The sequence below is a fragment of the Rhinopithecus roxellana genome, chromosome 3, assembly GCF_007565055.1.
Source record: "Rhinopithecus roxellana isolate Shanxi Qingling chromosome 3, ASM756505v1, whole genome shotgun sequence".
Taxonomy (NCBI): domain Eukaryota; kingdom Metazoa; phylum Chordata; class Mammalia; order Primates; family Cercopithecidae; genus Rhinopithecus; species Rhinopithecus roxellana.
Window position 1 is genome coordinate 37394804 of NC_044551.1, and position 20319 is coordinate 37415122.

The 20319-nt window shown below is 38.5% G+C and overlaps 1 protein-coding gene across 1 annotated transcript; it reads right to left on the reverse strand.

Annotated features, from left to right (window-relative positions):
- Positions 1-1381: 1381 nt before the first annotated feature.
- Positions 1382-20298, reverse strand: MFAP3 (microfibril associated protein 3). The gene is made up of 3 exons (XM_010360538.2): positions 20252-20298; positions 8862-9322; positions 1382-5922 (listed from the first exon to the last, which is right to left on the reverse strand). Exons 2-3 carry the CDS (start codon positions 9151-9153, stop codon positions 5129-5131), a joined length of 1086 nt encoding a protein of 361 aa, XP_010358840.1. The 5' UTR covers positions 9154-9322; positions 20252-20298; the 3' UTR covers positions 1382-5128.
- Positions 20299-20319: the final 21 nt, after the last annotated feature.

Consider the following 20319-nt stretch of genomic DNA (forward strand, 5'->3'; position numbering starts at 1 on the left):
AACCCAAATTAAGACATCTTGTGACCTTGAGGATGAAAGCCACATGCTAAGGACAGAGAGTGGTCTAGAAAGAGCCGAGTCCCTCATGCCAGTTCTTACGCCCCTGCACCAGCCTTGGACTGCCTCTCTCTGGATTTGAGAAAAATAAATCTCTTAGCTATTACAATAAGCCACCACAATCAGGTTTCTATGGCATGCAGCCAAATGCAATTCTGAGAGGTGTGGAGGAATTTTTAGTTGACCACAAATGCAAATATAGTCATCAGTTGGACAAGGCAAGGCTACTAACAAAGCTGACACCGGCTGCATAACTAGCCCATTACAGTGTGGTAGATCAGAGCTAACAGTGTTTGCTTACCGGTTGCTATATTTAATCCTTGTGTTAATTCTGTGAGGTAGACATTATCAATTCCATTTTACTGAAGCCGAGAAAGGCTGAAGCCCTTGTCCATGGTTACAAGGCTAGGGGTGAAATCAGGATTTAAAGTCCAGCAATGTTTTGCCATAGGGAGATAAAGGCTAGATTTTCATTCTAAGGAGTCTGTGGCATTTAAGTAATGAGTTTCACCTCCCATCTGTTGCCTTTGCGTTCTCCTAACCTTGTGCTTTTCCATGCATTAACCATCACCACTCTTCATCCTGATGGGACTGCAGACTTTTGCTTCTACCAGAACTAACCCTCCTGCCCGCCAAATCTCACCATAAACTACACACTATAATCACAAGCTCTTTTAAAATGTACCAAATCCTCTTTTTTTCCTCAAGCTCTTGCCTTTGCCAAGAATGCTTTACTTCAGAAGAGTAAATTGCTGTATTTAGGCCTAGGGAGGATAGTCTGGTATCTGCAGGCCCGTTGTGGGCAGGATATCCATCTCAGTGTAGCTCATAGCACTGAAAACATACACAGTGCTTAGGTGTAAATATTAGTAAGGTCAAAGTAGATTCCAGCCATACTGGCTCCTATGCTGCGGGCTGTGGCTCATGATTGCAAACTCAGCAGTTTGGGAGGTCCAGGCAGGAGGATTACTTGAGATCAGGAGATAGAAACCAGTCTGGGCAACATAACGAAACCCATTTCTACATACACACACACACACACACACACACACACACACACACACACATAAATTAGCCATATGCATTAGCGTGCACCTATAATCCTAGCTACTCAGGAGGCTGAGGCAGAATTGCTGAGCCCAGGTTGACACTGCAGTGAGCCATGATCATGCCATCATACTCTGGCCTGGGTGACACAGTGAGACCACCCTCCCCCCCAAAAATTACCCATTTAAAATCATTAACATCAAATTTCATCAAACATACAAATTTCATCAAACATACAAATGAAACATACTCTATAGAAAATTTCAAATAGACTATATACTCCATTGAACGTTTAATAAATTATATTCAAGTATGACTTTTTTTAAAAAAAGAGACAAAATTATAATGCAAATATTTATTAAAATGCCGACAATTTAAATATCATCTGAATCATATGAAATACTTTCGTGAAATGCATTAATGAAAATCTAGGAGTTTCTATGTAAGGCTGAGCATTTTCAACATTCCTGCCCTAGATAAGAAAAGAATGCATTCTCTTACTGGTACTCAGGAAGTATTTATGCAATACACTTGGGTTCTACTTGCTGGTGTGTGGAGACAAGGCTAGCACCCATGACTGGCTGGGCTCTAGAAAACAAGCATGCAGTGCTCCTGTGCCATCTGGGACCCAAGAGACAAAAGTCTATCTAGGGTGATGCTACATGCAGAGGGTGAAGAGGACTATACCAACAGGCTCACGTGTCTGGAAGAGCAAAAGGAAAGCCGTGCACAGATATTGCTTTGACCTTAAGATATTTGTTAAGTGAGGCAAAAAAGAAGCCAGGAGTCTTCTCAAAACTGTTCCAGGTCTGCAATTTCCAAGATATTTCTATCAAGGTACTTGGTAGAAAGTACAAGGTACTTTCTAATACAAGGTACTTGTATTAGAAAATACAAATGCGTGTTGGCCCTTACTCAAGAATTAAACCATCATAACATATACCTACACAATTTGGAGGACAGGCAGTTATCAAACAGCCTATAAACTCAAGTGGGGCATCACCTCAATTGATACCTGTCTATCTGGCTTCAGCTGGTAAGGAATCATAAAGATGTTCAAATGTTGATTTTTAGTGAATGTATTTCACAAAGCTACCATTTCATAAGGACAATAATGTTCACTATATTACAATACATGACAAAATTTACAAATGAGATGACAGAGTTATTTTAAATACATTTTGTAAAGGCATTTTCCACTAACTATAAAATCCAGTGGGACAAAAAGATAATTACACTATAGTTACCATCAAGACTTTCAGACTGTAGTTGAAGTTCAAAAGGTTAAGGATTTTACAAAAAGATAACATGAGGCTTAATTATATGTGAAGAGTATTTGATTAGATACAGAAAATATTAGTGTGGTTTTCTTCCTCTTGAAAACTAGCTTTATGAAGTAATATCAACTCCATTTAAATTTTGACCTACTTTAATTCCTCATCAATGGCACCATAAGCTGGTACACTCAAAGTAAACCAGTTACTTTGGCCACCAAATTAGGCCACCTCTATGTTTCTAAAATAACCAGGATACAATGGCGTAGCCTGCATTTAGTTACTATACAGTATTATGCAAACTTACAGATTTTAAAAACATTTCCTCCATTTTTCCAAAGTTCTGTTTCTTAGGACTTTGATTTTAAACATGTCTACCTTAAGGTTCCAAATAATAATGTCTCCTACGAGAACACGTGGGGTAAAACCATTCTCTAATCTGACAAGCTATATTCTAAGAGATTACCGCAAACCTGCTACGTTAGGACAGGGTTGAAAGTACTATCTGAAATCTGAGGGATGTTTAGAAGACTGACCCCAGACAAGGGATTTAAAATTTCTTCTGGCCAGGCACAGTGGCTCATGCCTGTAATCTCAACACTTTGGGACGTGAGGCAGGAGGATCATTTGAAGCCACAAGCTCAAGGTCAGCCTGGGCAACAAAGTGAGACCCCCATCTCTACAAAAAATAACAAAAATTAGCCAGAAAAGGTGGTACACACCTGTAGTCCTAGCTGCTTGGGAGCCTGAAGCAGGAGGATCGCTTGACCCCAGGAGTTGGAGGCTGCAGTGAGCTATGATCTTGCCACTGCACTCCAGTCTGGGTGGACAGAAAAAAAAATTTAATTTTTCAAGAGAAGCACTGTGGGAAGGGAAAAATGTGTTCCATAATCTAGGATATGTTCAAGAGCCTTTGCTCTCATAGCCAAATATATAAAAACAATTTTCCTTAAAGAAATATCAGTCTATGAGCCAAGGCAAGCTTTGGCTAAATGATTGGTTAGCTTTTATTTGGCTCTAGAGGTTCCCATGGAAACAGCCTGAGAGACAGAAAAGGCAGCATTATCATCTTTATCCATGATGCCATCTGATAAAACTGCACATTGATTCATTCATGTTATTCAGAGCAGATGTATTACTTCTGATAAGCCTGGACAAAGGGAGGCATGAGTTTTATCTGGTCACACTTTGAATTTCCTGCCTCTGTCTGAAACCTTAAATTAAAATCCCAATAAAAGCTCCTCTGAACATTCCCTCAGAAGCCTGTAGCTGAAGTAATGCTTCAATAATCAGAAGTCAAATGAAGAAACGTGAAGCCCCAAATGGAGCTCCACTGCCAAGTTCTTAAAATTATATGGCACCATGCTTCCTGTAGCTGAAGAAATTGTTCTGAAGAGTATTTACAATTCCATTATATCAGATCTCAGGCAGGCAAGAAATGTCATCTTAAGTGTTTATTATATACAGTTGAACCAGGTGGCATCATCCATCATTTTTCTTCCTCTTGATGTCTAGATCAGTTGTATGTGTATTTTAATATAGTAACACACCCTCACAATTATCCAATCTTATTTCAGGTTAGTGCTTCTCGGAAAGGCTACAAAAGCAGCCATAGCTCAGAATTATGTATCTGAAGTAAACAAAAACCTCAACAACAAAATATTAACCAAACAAACACGATAAAGAGGCATGCAACCTATAGCACCATACTTAAGACCACAGAGGGCAGGAGGGTTGACAGAGGTCTTAGGAGGAATCCAGTTCTGGGTTTTCTCCTAGGATGAGATCCCAAATATAGAACCTATTTGTAGAGTCCAAAACTTTTAAAAAGGGAAAGCCTGAGAAATTCTATTAAAAGAAATATCAAAATCCATGAGTTTCCAGAAGACAGATGATTTGACACTGTTCTTATTCTAAAAGCATCAAAGACGTTATTCCTTAGAAATAAACTGCTCACTTTGGAAGATCAGCTGGGAAATCCCTGCCAACCTCAATGAACTAAAATGACGTCTCAGTAAGTTAAAAAGATGATACACCCCCAACAAGGACCAATTTACTCATGGAAAGTAGTTTACAAATGAGCAATTAGCTACCTGACATCTGTATAACCATACAGACATGTGCTACATTGAACAGATTCACCCTTACACATATCATCATATGCTCCACATGGCAAAACATCTGAAAAACACCCAGATGTTTATCAAAAACCTCTATGCATTATGACATTGGTGTGGAAATTCAGATCTCAGCTTAATCCTTTCCAAAAGAAGGGAGTAAAAGTCCAGGGAAAGGTTTACTTAGAGAGATGAGTGAAGATTCTGGTAATTTAAAGGTGATGGGTTAAGAAGCTATAGAGCTAGAAACAACCTCAGATCTCATCTAATCCCTCATCTTATTGATGGAAAAACTGAAGTCCCAAGATATGTATCAGATCCAACCAATGGAAGAACTGTGACCAGAAGAGAAACCATGGGACTCTTAGTTCAGTGCTTTTCCCATCATATTTATCTGAGGCTTCTTTAAATCTTAGCATGCATAATTTAATCAAGCTCTAAGGAAAATGACTGAAAAGTATCAGATAGGAAAAACGCTGCCTTCTAATGAAGACTTTGGCAATTCACGTTCTGAAGTGCTTAATATTAACAAAGGGAAACCCCCAAAACTTTTGGCAAAATGTTACTTCTTCTAAGAAACAGGTTCCTTTTCTGAGAGCTGATTTTGTAGGTACTGGGTTACAGCACTGTAGGTTATAGCTGACAGTTTTCATATGCCCCATCTTTGTAGTTAGAGTTAGATTCTGCAGATCCTATATCATCAGGCGGACTGAAATGACTGCTGCCTTGAGACTCTGTATCAATACTTTTGGTTTCTGATTGAAGGTGGACAGAAACCTGAACTGCTATTTCCTGGCCTTGTTCATTCAGAGAGCCATCATCTGAATCTCCTCCTGGTGAATTACTCCGTCCCATCTCTGGGTTAATGACATAGATGCCACCTTGAGCATTCAGGGCAGGTCTCTCTTTAATTCTTTCACCCAGGTCATCAGGGTCATCCACTCGCACAGCCTCAAACATCTCCTCAACAAAGGCTCGACAGTTTAGAATAAGAGGTGGAAGAGGGACACTTCTTGCCAGTTCTTCAATATAACGAGCAAACTCCATGGTCTTAAATTGTGTGACTTTGGCGAGCTCCAGAGTTTTGGCTGAGGTAATGATGGGGATACGTTTTGCAATCTCAAAGGCCTTCTGAAGTTTCTCAGCCCCTTCAGTTCTAAAGAACTCATTGATGGCCTTCTCAGTCTTGCGAAGATGGCTGCTCATCATGCACAGCCGTGTGACATTCAAGATGAGTGTGATTGTAAAGGCAATCAAGCAAACAATCATGTAATAGACACTCATGTCTCCTGAGGTGAAGATAACACGTAGGGTGACAGAGTAGGAGGCACGAATTGGAGAGGTGACAAAACAGGTATAGAGCCCACGGTCATCAAAAGCTACATTGGTGATGTTTAGGAAGTTATCAGAAACCAACCACTTTCCACCTGATAATCGAACAGAAATGAAAAAAAAATTATAGCAAAAAGAAGATTACTAAATATGGCCGCTGCCTTATCAATATTCCTCCACTTCATTAAAGTACTTTAACTCAACTGATTTGTTAGATTCTACCGTCTGTTTAAATCATGTAAAAAACAGGGCAGATTGTGATGTCCAGAATCAGAATTTAATTAGTTTGGATCTTAAAAGGAAATCAAGATCTTCCTTCATGACACTAATAATTAACATAGCTTCCTTTTCACTGTTAAGACTTCAAAAGCCTTTCTGTGAAACAGGTATGTGTACAAAATGCTAAATGACTAATCATAAAAAAAGCTTATAGTTTATACACATCTGTGTGTCTACATCACATTGCAACCAATACATTTTCATATATTATGAGGGTATGTCTCAGAAATATAAAACAATGATTTAAAATAATGATATTTTAAATTTTTATGAGTAATTTTTATTTTCTTCTAACTGTGTTTACTCACTTTCCATAGTGAACTTATATAACAAGAAGAAATTATTAAAAAAAAAAAAAAACCCTAGCAATTTAATGCATTTGTTCAATTAACTGCCCAATCTGGTATGCCTTGCACATATCCATTTTTTTTGTTGTTAAGAAACGTTTGTTGATGGTGATATCTTGATTTTCTGGCAAGAGTAACTGAAACACAGGCCAAAAAATACATCTCACAAGTCATGGTAAATGAAAAGCTTGGCAAAAAGAATAAAGTTACCCTTAAGATGCCTATGCTTCCTTCTATTTTCAACCTAAAACATACTGCCTCTCTTACACATGTGAAGGTATTTTCATTCAGGGAACATGTATATAGAAATACACAAGTGTAAGAAAAGCAAAGCATATTGATTACCCATCTTGATTCAACATCCTTCAATAACTTGGCTCTGCTTGCATAATTCCTACTTTTGTGATACATTCCCAAAGCACTCTGTGCTTTAACTATGAAAGCCATTCAAAGTTGGAATGCATGGGCTAACCTGCAGTGTGGGGATGCATTCCAATGACTAGAGGTGGTGTCCCAGGGGAGGTTAGCGGACTGCTTGTTAAGCACTGACTTGAGTGCCCAACCTTCAAAATCTCTTTCATCCCCAAGATTCTATGGTTCTGGATTATTTTAGTGGCACATAAATTAGTAAGGACTCTGGATTTTGTCCATTTTCATCATCATCCAAACTTACCTCAATCCTACAGCTATTAATATATTTAAGAGCCATCACTTCACTAATACAAGAAGACGAAAACATGTAGTTATGAATATAGCCATTTTCTATAAGCTTCTGTTCTATGAACTTGGAGCTATGGAAACGACACCATTTGAATCCAAGGTATGATGAACTACAAAGACTCCATTCATCAACCATTGCACTACAACCACAATCTAAACTCTCTAGTTCACTTGCTGATAATAGCTCAAGATTTATGAACCTTATACTAGACTGACATGCTCTTTAAACTCCTCTCACTTGAGATTCATAAAATTAAATACAATTTTCCAGAGCTGCTGCTGAAAGCATCAATGATAGATGTTAGCGGTTTTCAAAGTAAAGGCAAAATAGAAAAATAAAACTGCCATTCCACTCGGCTGGTCTTGTCTTAACCTAAGGCTTTGTTTATGCAGTCAGTCTACAGTGATGACACTGAATGAATAATTCAAATCTCAGAGGTGTTTGGTCAGGATATCACAGAGCCCAGAGAAGATAGGAGTCTGGTTCAGTGGGTCCAAATATGGAACCCCAAATCATGTTCAAAGTACACATTCCAGGTATCACTCTAGATATTCTAATTCAATAGTTATGTATTTTAAACATGCTGATTAAAAATACTCTAACAATTCACACTCTTCAATTCCTTGGTGACTAGTCACTCAGTCTATAGATGAAAATATTTAGTGCATATGTCTGAAGGAAGTATCACCTGTCTCCTTTTGTATTTTCCAGCCTAATATGAATAATCAATATCCTTTTATATTTCAAAAGGCTACAGTATCTTCCTAACAAAAAAATTTCTTAAAGTATAGCTTGTGGGGATCTTAGAATTTAATCTTCATCCCTTTGGCTTTTCATGGTGATTTCTTTTTGAGATCCATTATAACTCAAGTACTCATCAAAAAGATCTTTAAAACAGAACACTGGTTAGGAGTAGTCTGGATTAAGATATATTCACAGATCCATGAATAGCAAAATTAAATAAAAATCTGTCAAAAAGTAGACCTTGAACACATTATCACTACGTTTATGTGATTTTTAAGACAGAAACAAAAAAATGCAAAAAAAATTTCTCTTTTCCAATAAATTAAGGTATAGCATAGAAAAAAAATGAGCTGGAAGGGCTTACACGTTCCATAGTGCCGTTCTAATTCTCTGAGACCTGACGTCAAAGTTTTACACACAGATTGATACTCATTTTCAAAAATGTCCTGGATTTCCTCTAAAGTTTACAGTAACTCATTTCAGAGCAAAACTTTTTTATTTATAACAAATTTTCTTAAGTCTAGCCAAAACCCTTCTGGATGTATTCACAAAGGGCCACCACACTGCACTACTGACATAGTAGTCTAGGTGAAGGGTGCTCCTAGAGTTGTGTTGTATACCCTCTGTACAGTTGTATGCAGCAGCCCTGATTTACTCTATCTTCAATGAAGAAGAAAACCAACTGATCAGAAGGAGAGAAAATAGTTCATTGCCATCATGTGAACATCTTTTAAATTTACAAGGATTCTTTTTTTTCTTCTTCTGGTTAAATAATTATAATTATTTTGCTTTTTCTGATAGGTGCAACACTCTAGACCTTTCAAATGTTTTAAACTATTCACTTTGGCACCTTATCTTTGAGACTTCTTGTTTAACTTGTTAAAAAATAAGAAGACAGAACAGGAAATGAGTAACCTTGATTCATTATATCCTGACCAGTTACCTCTGCCTCTGCCATCCAGTTGCTGTCCTTTTGAATTGTGCCAATGGACATCTTCATAGTGACTGGCTGTGAGAAGACACTCAATTGAAACGCTAGTTCCCTCTTTGGCTATGATGACATCATCATCCGAGTGGGAACTTGCTGACAGTTCAAAGCTTGAGGGAAAGGATGCATTGTAAGAACTACGATTTGCTTCCAGTGAAACCATTTGGTTGAAGTCCACATCTTCCAAAACAAAAGCAGCTGGCACAATACTTGCCACTAAAGTGAATAAGCAACAATGTAGCTTCATGGGAAAATGGAAGAAAATCTTGTTTAGATTTGGAGAACTCAAAAACTTCTACACTACAACAAGAGCACAGCGGGTAATTTATTGCTTGGTAGAGAAATTTTCCACAAAAATGGTAGATCCAGTTATATTTTCTAGTCTTCAAGATTAAAAGATGTGAGTGGAGAACAACCTAAAAGAAAGCCAAATACAAAGTTTAACCAACTGAGATTCATAATGGGGTGAAACTCTGTATGTTCCAGAAATGAATAGATGTGAATTAGAATAATTGGTGCTGACACTGGAGAGTAATTAGATGGAACAGGACCTAAAAATCTCAGAGACAGCAGAAAAAGCAATAAACTGGGAAATAGCAGACCTAGATTTTGGTCCTAACTTTGCTGCTAACTAGCTGTACGACCTTGGCAAGCAGCATTCTCTCTGGGCTTCTGTTTTCTCATCTGTCAAATAAGGGACTGGATGAGATAATCTCTAAGGACTCTTCCAGTTCTGAAATGCCATGATTCTATTTCATTCTGACAAATTTTATGCAACAGGGAGCCAATGAAGGCTAAAATATTTATCTTAATGATCTTTTATTTCAACATGCACCATTACCATCTGTTGTTATATCAATAATGTAAATCAACTCACATATCATAACCACAACCATGGAGCTCAAAATTTGAGTACTTCAAGTATAAAGATATGTTACATATAAATAATGCAGGGACACTTGAGGTGGGTTGTTTTAACATTGGAAAGAAAAGTGCATTTACTGCATACATATAAATAGAATTATTGACCTCTAAAGCTATGGAACCTCCTTCATGGACAAGAACGCTAGACAACAGAATTTTCTTTTAATAGTTTCTCCAATACCAAGAGACAAAATACACTGTATTTAATAGTTTGTAAAAATTTCTAGCTCAAACTCTGTAAACTAGCTAAGGGAGGAATTGACATCTTAAGTGTCTAGTTAGTAGAAATGCAAATATAAAACTACAGGGACAGATTGTTAGAAAAATTTAAAAGAAGAGCAAAATATCATGAATAAAAGGCAAAATAACATCCTACTCCAAAAGTCTTTGTATTTATGATCACCTTCCTGGTAATCTGATGCCCCCTTTAAGCCACCGACTCTCAAAGAAAAATTTCAACTTTTATTTCTATAAAATATGGGATGAAATGCCTAGCTTCATGTCTTATAAAGCCCCAAGATAATTAGTTTTGGAAATCACATTTACTCTCCTTTATACTTATATGAAGGCTGCTTGATCACAGAACATAAAAAGCAATGAATCACTGTATTTTGCCATTAAATATCTCAAAGTCAAATTACAGTATGGTGCAAATGTCATTTAATTTTCATTAGCCCTTTAAAGGATGGCTGAATGGTGACAAATACGTTTCTAAATCTTTAAAATTTAAGGATGGAGTATATAGAGTAAAATAAAAAAACTTCAGACTTTGGCTATACATGACATACTCAATGTGTTTATTTCCATTTCCTCCTAAAGCCGTACTAAAAGGACACTAAAGGAAACAAAGACTTAGGCAGAGAGGGGATTTTAGAAGTAATATAATCTAATTGATTCAGTGCACAGTGATTTGCTTCTTATGATATGCTACAAGTTAGCAGGAGAATCTAGCTTAGAATATGGTCTCTTTTATAGGAGAGGGTGATGGGTAGAAACAATGGAAATAACATTTATTGAATGACTGCCATAAGCCAACCACTGTGCTAGGGGCTTGACATGTAAGTTTCCAAGTTCTTTTTCACTACAAGATATACAGCAATTGGAGGACATAATTCTGTACTTTATTCTAGATCAGTGGTTCTCAATGGTTATAGGCTATGAGTGTGCTGAAAAAATGCTCCAAGCTTTCCCCAGAACTTTGATTAGGAGTTCCTATAGCTTCATCCATGGCAGCATTTTCCAAACTTCATTCATTCCTTCTCCTGCCATTTTTGTTTGTTTGTTTTTACTATATCCATGAACCAAATTATCATCATTTCTGCTTTTCTTTTAAATCAACTCATTTTATCTTTACTTTCATATTTATTTAAAAAGGAAATTCTATATTGGTTCTGTGGACAAAAGTAACCGTACACATAAACATAATGAAAACAAAGAAGTGTTATTAGCTTCCAGAGATACTACTCCCTGCTTAAGGCTCTGAGCTGGAGGCTTGCTCTCTCTGTAGTAAAACCAAAACCAAAACCAAAACCAAAACCAAAACCAAAAGCCCCCCACAACTCCAGTTTATTTTAATGCCATTTTGTTTCTTATCCTGCCATCTCCTTCCTTTCTACTCTTCCCCACCACTGAGTTTTAGATTGGAGGGATACATTTTCATATATTCAACAGTATCTACTGAGCACCTACCATGTGCCTACCTACTGCCCCACAGTCTCGTCCTCCATGAAGCTCAGTCTGGCAGACGATGGACACTAACTACATATATACAAAACATACTCAATGTTACCCAAGGGAAAATACAGATGCTACAGGAGGACCCGACCTGGGGAGTTAATCTCATCATGGAAAGCCTCTGAGAAAGAGAGGTGTACAGCACCAATATTCTTCAGGTGCAGGACCTGAAGAATAAAGAGGAATAAAAATTGGAAGGAAAGCACTCAAGGTAGAGGGCCAAGGGACAGGGAAAAAGGAGAGGGGTCACTGGTCAGGAGTTGTTCACGAAAAAGAGCTAAAAAAATTGTGGTAAAGAGAGGCAGTGGCCAAAAATGCTGCGTCTGATTCCTGATTCTGGAGGGGAACTAACTGGGCCAATGGCGAAACTGGAGATGGACTCCGGAAGCCGCAGTGGCTGAAGTGAGTGAGGGAGATATTTGTCCATGATGAAGAGGTCAAAGAACTGACAGGCTCAAACGTGGGCAGATCACCTGGGAGTATTGTCACATTCCCCTAGTGTAGAAGAAACTGGAAAGAAAGGAAATGGACTCGGTCATCCTGCTCTGATATTCAGGAACTTCAGCAGAATGAACAGCTGTTACAGGCGAGGGCTGCAGGGCAATCAGTGTCCTCACCAACACAAGGCTTGGCAAAGCATAACTGCCACATGGAATTCTGCCTTCCCACAAACTTCCTGAACCTCCTATCAAGGCCTTAGCTATTCCTCCTACATAAATTCAGAGTATAGCTGTATAAAGGATGGCTTCTCCTTTACCCCAGAGCCCTCCCCACCTACCCTACTCATCTGGTGCTGGTATATGCTGCTCTGCACTGCCAGGCAGTCTATCCCATCTCACCTACCCCTTAAGAACAAGGCCTATATTTTTTATTGCTATACGTCATAACTAGCACATGCTCAATAAATATTGATGGAGATTAGTTTAAATTTGATTCAGTATGTGACGGATCTTTATAAACTGAATAATGTTATGTAACAGGGATTATAATTGTTCAAACTGACATACAGTTACTTATTATAAATTCTCTGAAACAAAACCAGTCAATGCTAACAATCTTGAAAGACCGTAAAAGCACCTAATTAAAGGCATTCTTCTGACTCCCAATCTGTTATCTTCATTTACCATCTTGTCCTAGAGGATAATGGTAGGAATAAAAGATGAGCAAGTGCAGTTTCCAAACCAGGTTGAGTGTCACAATTGCCAGAAGAGCTTTTCAAAAACATGAATTCCCGGGTCCTACCCCAGAACGAGTAAGAAACTCTGCGTTTGCGCCTTGGAATTTATGACTTTTAATTGGCTCCTTGGGTGTTTTTGAGGCGTTGGATTCATGTACCGCATCTAAGGGCCGCTAATACAGTTCCTCAATTTCCTCTACAACTGACCTGCAGAATGGTGTTTCAGGCTGTTTGAATATTTCCAGTGAGAGATATAATCACTCACATTACATTCTAGATTTAGATTACTCTGGATCAGCATAATTGAAGGTCTCTAATAAAAGCTGCGTAGCAGAGAGGTTCAGAGTATAGGATTCAAATACTATCTCTGACTAACCAGCCTTGCAACTTTTATAAATGACTTAATCTCCCTGCCTCAGCCCCTCATCTTTAAAATAGGCAAAATAACAGAATCTATTCTCACAGGATTATTGCAAAGTCTGAATGAGGGAGTACATATAAAACACAGAGTCTGGCAATGGTAATCACTGAATAAGCTCTATTATTATTGTTCATGGTTCTTTCAGATACTGTACTAAAATTTACATTTGACAGTTACATCATTATAAAACACTCAGAATACCATGCAACCATTTAAAAATCTTGGGGGTTGGGGGGAAAGGGACACCATTATGCAATTTTAATCTTAAATTTAAAATTTCACATTTTTCTTTTTCTCAATGCAAACATTTTGCAATATTATGGAGCATACAGGCATTGTAAACTGAGCTTGGATACCAACCATGATATGACATTGTATGTGTTCTCAGTTTGTGGTAGAGAAGCTTTGTTGTGATCTACTTACCCCATGGCTCCCCTCTTTGATCCCTATCCCTATCTTCTTGGGCCTAGGAGGAAGACAATCCATTGGCAAAGTAAGGTAATAGAATCTTTGTTCTTGGAACTTGGAATTGAGACCCTTGTGGGTCAGGGTCATTTGAGGAAAAGAAGGCATGTGGGGGCTGAGGCAGTCAGGTTTGGACCACATACAAGCAGAAGCTGTGAGAAAGGACAAGAGGAATAGGGAAGGGAGAGAGTGGGAAGACAGGAAGAGAAGCAGGGGAAAGAGAGAAGCTCAAACATGCTGCTTTGGTGCCTGATAGAATTCAACTTCCTGGCTCTCCTATGACTCTTAAAAAAGAAACACCTTTATTAAATTTTACTCAAAATTAAAACCACAAAAGTGAAGACGAATGTGCAAACAATGCAATAAATGGGGAAATGGTAACGCAGGAGAAAAAAGATTAAGTTCACAAAAAGTGATTGACCTGTATCTGTGGCTGCCAGGCAATCTTCATCATAGATCTCTATTCTCTTCCTTACACAGTGGAGTGTGGCAAGCAAACTGCCCATGTGGCCAAGATTTGCGGTTCCTGTGTTGTACAGACACAGCCATTTGCCTCTACTAGAAGTTTACAGAAACCTACCAGACAGGATTTAGGAAAACACTATAAACTCCCTTAAATTGCTCTCAGGCCAAACATGGCAGAAGTAGCCTGATACACTGATTTTGAGTCACAAGAGAAAGAGGTTGCACAATAGCCTTACACATCTAGTTAATACTGGGCACTTCACTCATACCATGTACATCCTGAACACAGAGGACTTCTGATTTGAGAGACTAACAGATATAACCCATTTGCAGGTAACAGGCTGTTCAGCAGCTGTGAGAGAAACACTGGCAAAGATACGTGTCCAAGGAGGTGACAAAGCAGAAAAAACAGTGAGGGAAGAACAAATCATCCTTGGTATCAGGGTACTATTATTTCCTCACACTAAGTCTCCTTTTTGCTAAGTCAGCTTGAATAGGTTTCTGCTTCTTGCAACACAAATCGCATTGACTATGACCATTCTGCTCATTCTAGACTAATGACTTTAAAACAACAGCTCAACTAGGTCAAGGACCCATCGTGGAAGATGAAGTAGAGTAGGTGGTGCAAGAATTGCTAAGGAGAATTAGGATACTGTCCTAGACCCTCAAGAATTTACAAACCAGCTTGAAAGACAGCACAGAAACAACTAACTATATCTAAGACGATGTGACTGAAAAGTAATTATGCTGTGAATGCAACAGAGAAAAGACAAATTTTAAGTTTTAGGAATGCAATTCACTTACATGTTTGGGACCTCCTATAATAATATTAGGCCTGCATGCTTTGAACATATGATACTTTATACTACAGTTATTTACTTTCATTTCCAATCCTTTAATTTTTCCTCACATATAGATCCCCAGATGCAGAATTGTTCACCAAATCAGTTAAGTGGGCTGAGGTCACTAAGGCAGGTATATTAGATGCCATGGGAGACACAAGAGTACATGCATTTGTATTTGGAAAAAAAAAAAATTGATATATATATCATGCCTGCTATTTTTAATGCAGCAACTGACATCTGAAACCCAAGAATAGATTTCAAAAAGGAAAACCAAAGTGTCACCTTCTTGTTATCAGTTAAAAAGGGCTATACGATGTTTGTGGATGAAGTTACTTGGTAAAATTTTTTATTACCTTTCTTTCCTTTTTTTTTTTTGAGACGGAGTTTCGGTCTTGTTGCCCAGGCTGGAGTGCAATGGTGAGATCTCGGCTCACTGCAACCTCTGCCTCCTGGGTTCAAGCGATTCTCCTGCCTCAGCCTCCCGAGTAGCTAGGATTACAGGCATGCGTCACCATGCCTGGCTAATTTTTTGTATTTTTAGTAGAGACAGGGTTTCTCCATGTTGGTCAGGCTAGTCTTGAACTCCCAACCTCAGGTGATCTGCCCGCCTCGGCCTCCCAAAGTGCTGGGATGACAGGCGTGAGCCACTGCACCCAGCCTATATTACCTTTCTTCAGCATTAATAAATAAAAATGTAATAGATAAGTGTAAGACTCAAGTTTAATCCAACTCCTTTTTCATTTTTCAGGTATACAGAATGTAAGCTTTGCTAGGATCATAAAGAATCAGAAATGTAGATGATTTTACCCCAGAAAACCATGTAAAATATCGACTATATTATTTTAAAAAGAGAAAGAGAAGAGCCTATAGCTGTCGCCCCTAACAGATTGTCTTGTTGCTGTTCCTGCCAACTTCTGAGGGAAGAAATATTTCCATTCTGTTCCAATTTTCAACATAAATAAGGAAGTAATATGGCTGATTTCCGTTCTGGTGACTCAATATTAAGTTGGCTGAGGAAACCGATGTTTGCAGAAATAGTTCTGAGAAAATGCAAAGCAGGGAAACACATTGATGCCCAGGTGGTATTTTTTTTTTAACCTCCAATTACATTGGGATATTAGTACTTCATTCTCTATAATCAAATGTGTTCTAGGCTGCATTTACAGCTCATCCACTCTTTGCCTGCACTGTCACACTTGGAAAATGGACCAGTTCCTACACCAGGCACACAAATTGACAAAGCAGCATTCTGAATTGGCAAAGAGGAGAAAACGCAAATCAAGAGCAGATTGTTAGCACTACCCTATCCTTTGCAAAGAACAAACACAAAGTTGTTCTGCCTAGATGCAAGCATTATTATAGGGATCTGTAACATAACAAAGGTTAGTGATATTCAAACAGTAATCACTACTTTGAGGGCCATTTACTTAAAAGTTTCTAATTAAAATAGCCTTTATATTCCTAGTAGTATCTTGGAGCCATCATATGCCTCATAACTAGCATTTGGTCAGTCTGAGCTCAAACTTCAACATATCTTCTGGCACCCAGAGAAACATCTTCCGTATTTATCAGAGCTTTGCTTTAAATCCAGGATTATTTCAGTTATACCCATAACTTATATCCTTTTTTGCCATAGGTATTTGCTCAATAGCTACAGTATGCAAATGACAAAAACATCAATGAAACAGGCTTAGATTTATGACTTTCCAGGCCATTTTTCCCCTTCTATAGTCTGAAACATCTCTATTTGAAACTCAGTCTAATTAAGACAAAACTCCTCTTAGCCTCAGATCTACTTGTTCAGCTTATGAACAGCTTAGATAATAGCCAGACAATTCTTCCAGTTTTGCAGTATCAAAATTGTAAGACAATCATGGTTCAGTGGTTAGGAGAATGAGCTCTAGAGTTAAGGTGGCTGATCCTACCCCTGGGTGAAGCCATAGGCTTGCAAGGCCTTAGTTTTCACACTTATTAAATAAAATAATATTAACAGTAACTGTCTCATAAGGTAGTTGTGAGGATAAGATGAACTAATGTGGGTAAATTATAAATATATGCTATTGCTATTATTCCACTTTCTACATGTTTTTCAGCTAAGTCCTATTGTTCCTCTCCTACATCATACCCTTTTATCTCACCTGGGTATACCACACTATCCCTTTAATTTCAGAATGGATCTCCTTAACTCCATTCTTACCTCTATGATCCATCCAAACACTGTGGCACTCAGAATTGGTCCTAAACACAAATCTGAGCAATTCAGGATAATTTTACAATCTACTGGTGATTTCTCACTGCCCATGAGATAAGCTTAAAATTCCAATCTGGCATTATAATTCTCCAAGAATAGATTCAGGCAGCAGAACAGAAAGTCATGAGAAGCCCAGTGGTGCCTCTATGTACAATAATTGCTTGCAGGAGGAATGAATGGATTTAAACATTAAGTCTGGTCTTTAGTTGCACCTCTATCACAAATTAGCTATGATGTGCTCCAGTGGTCTTAGTTTCCTCACCTACAGGCTGATTATCATTATCATTCGTTTATTTGCTTAAATCCTATAATCTATCCTGCTTTCCTCCTATGGCTCAAAGCCTAAACTACGCTTGTTTTACTCTATTCTCTCTAACTTTTCACCTTAAAGTTCTGGTTCTAGTTGTTCCTTTTGCTTAAAAATCTTTCTGCCCATGGCTGGGCGCGGTGGCTCACGCCTGTAATCCCAGCACTTTGGGAGGCCAAGGCGGGTGGATCACGAGGTCAGGAGATCGAGACCATCCTGGCTAACATGGTGAAACCCAGTCTCTACTAAAAATGCAAAAAATTAGCCAGGTGCGGTGGCGGGCGCCTGTAGTCCCAGCTACTTGGGAGGCTGAGGCAGGAGAATGGCGTGAACCCGGGAGGCGGAGCTTGCAGTGAGCCGAGATCACACCACCACACTGCAGCCTGGGCAACTGAGACTCTGCCTCAACAACAACAACAACAACAACAACAACAACAACCACCACAACCACAAAAAGGCTTTCTGCCCCTTCCCATCAATATCTTTCTGAGGGAAACTGTACCCTCTCTATAATACAATATTCAACTCTAATTTCACCTTACTCAGGAAGCCCTCTCACGCCCGCCCTCTTGTCAGATGAGTTTTTTTGTTTTTTCCTCTGTCAGTCCCATAGCACATTGAGAGTATGCTATTGTAAGACTTACCAGTTTTCCTCTTAGCAGTTAGTTATCCGTTCAAAAGACTGTAAGATTATGAATGACAGAGTCTAAAAACCTTCTGTCCTTAGCACAGGGCCACTGCCTGTGGCAAGTGCTCAAAATTTTGACTTCAGACATTCATCGACTTGGTAGTCTGAAAGGTGTCTGCTACAAACTTACTAACTTTCCAGAGCTTCAGACTCTGGAAACCATTGATGGAGAGAGATGAAGATAAGGAAAGACACCTATCTTGAGTTTTAGTAGGCAGAACACTGTAGAGAATCATTTGACTGGTTTTCTCACTCTGTAATTTTTAGACCATTTATATCAAATTAATCTGTGGTGCTTGTTAAAGATGCAGATTTCTTGACACCACTGACTTATTGAATTGGGATCTCTAGGGGATGCCTGGGCATCTGCATTTTTAAAGTGCATAAAGGTTTATTGATTTACAAATCAAACTAATATTTCTTTTACTGGCATGACAATCACTGTAATTCAGTGTAATTCTTAAAGTGTGGTACAGGAACTCCTGGGTGTCCCTGAGACTTTTTCAAAACAATTTACATAATATTAGGACATACTGCTTTTTCACTTACATTCTCACACAATATGGTGTAAGTTTCTAGAGGTTACATGATGATTGATATTGTTAAGAGAATGAAGGTAGAAGTTACGAAAATCTGTCTTTTATTCAGCCATACATTAAAGAGATTTTTAAAAATGTAAAACAATGCCATTCTCAATAATTTTTTATTTTGGAAAATATCCTTTATATTTTTGTTATATATTTATTCACATATATAAAACATATATACACACATGTATAACAATATATATTGTTATATATTTATGTTAACATGAATTTATTTTAAAATGAATTTTTAAAAGTTGTTTTCTGAAATAGTAAATATTGATAGCTATTATAAACAAAAACCCTTTGAAGTTCTCAATAAATTTTAAAAGTATAAAGACATTCTAAGATCAAAAAGTTTGAGAACTGCTGCTATACTTATCAGCAGCATTTAAAAGATAAGTGGCTTCTCAAGATTCCATACTTTGGCCCCAAATTCTATCCATTTTCCATTACAAGAGAAAATCAGAGGAAATGATCCATTTTATATTTAAACAGGTTTTTTCGTTTTGGTTTTTGGACTTTTAACTAGCTTCCAGGTGATACAGATGAACCTAAATTTAGAGAACTACTGTCAAAAGCAAAGGAAAACATCTGCAGAGTTTTGCCAGTGACAATTACTCTTATCTGGGAATTAAGATGATAATTCCGAGGGCATTAAATGGAGTTGGAAAACATGAGTTCTTAAAAGGCTAAGTCCCTTCACCTCTCTGGGATTCAGTTTTTCCTATCTGTACAATAAGATTGATTTTAATATCTTCCTAGCTCTGTCAGTCTGGATTTCAAGCATTTTCACTGCTCAAGGGCAACAGAGGAGCTGCATTTTTCTGATGAGGGCCCAGGAGTAATCTTAAAGTCATAAATCAGATCATGTCACTCATCTGCTTAGAAACCTTCGATGGTTTTTCACTGGTTTCCAAATAAAAATCAAACTCTTTATCCTTGCTCATCAGCCTTACAAGATTTGGGCTCAAGTCCCTGGCCTCATGTCTCTCCATTCTCATCTTGCTCCTTTTGCTCTAGCCAGTGACCTTTGTCTTTTCCTTGACTTTGCTAAGTTTGTTCCCACTATATGGCCTTTGCACGCGCTATTCTCTCTGCCTGGAATGCTCTATTCCAGATTTTCTTACGGCTTATTACTCTCCCAGTTCGTTCCATCACATCCAGTCTAAATTTCTTTACAGCACTTACTACCACCTTAGATAATCCTGTTTGTTGACTTGTTTATAATCTGCTTCTCGCACTGCTTGAGAGCAGGGCCCTTCCGTTCGCTGACTGATGTATCCCTGGAGCCCAGAGTAGTGCCTGGCAGGTATTTGGCTCTCAGTAAGTGTTCGATGACCGAACTCCCGTACCCAGGCCAGACTTTCAAAAGGATGGCAGACATTTTCGCCTCCTGCACTCCCGACCCCAAGCCACAGCAATCCACGCCTAGGCGCTCCTAGCAGCCCCCTCGCAGCGACCCCAAACAAGCAGTCACTTACCCGACAGCCGTTCAGCTCCTTCCGGCCCCAGCGGCAGCTTAACCCGGAAGTTTTCTCGGACAGCCCGT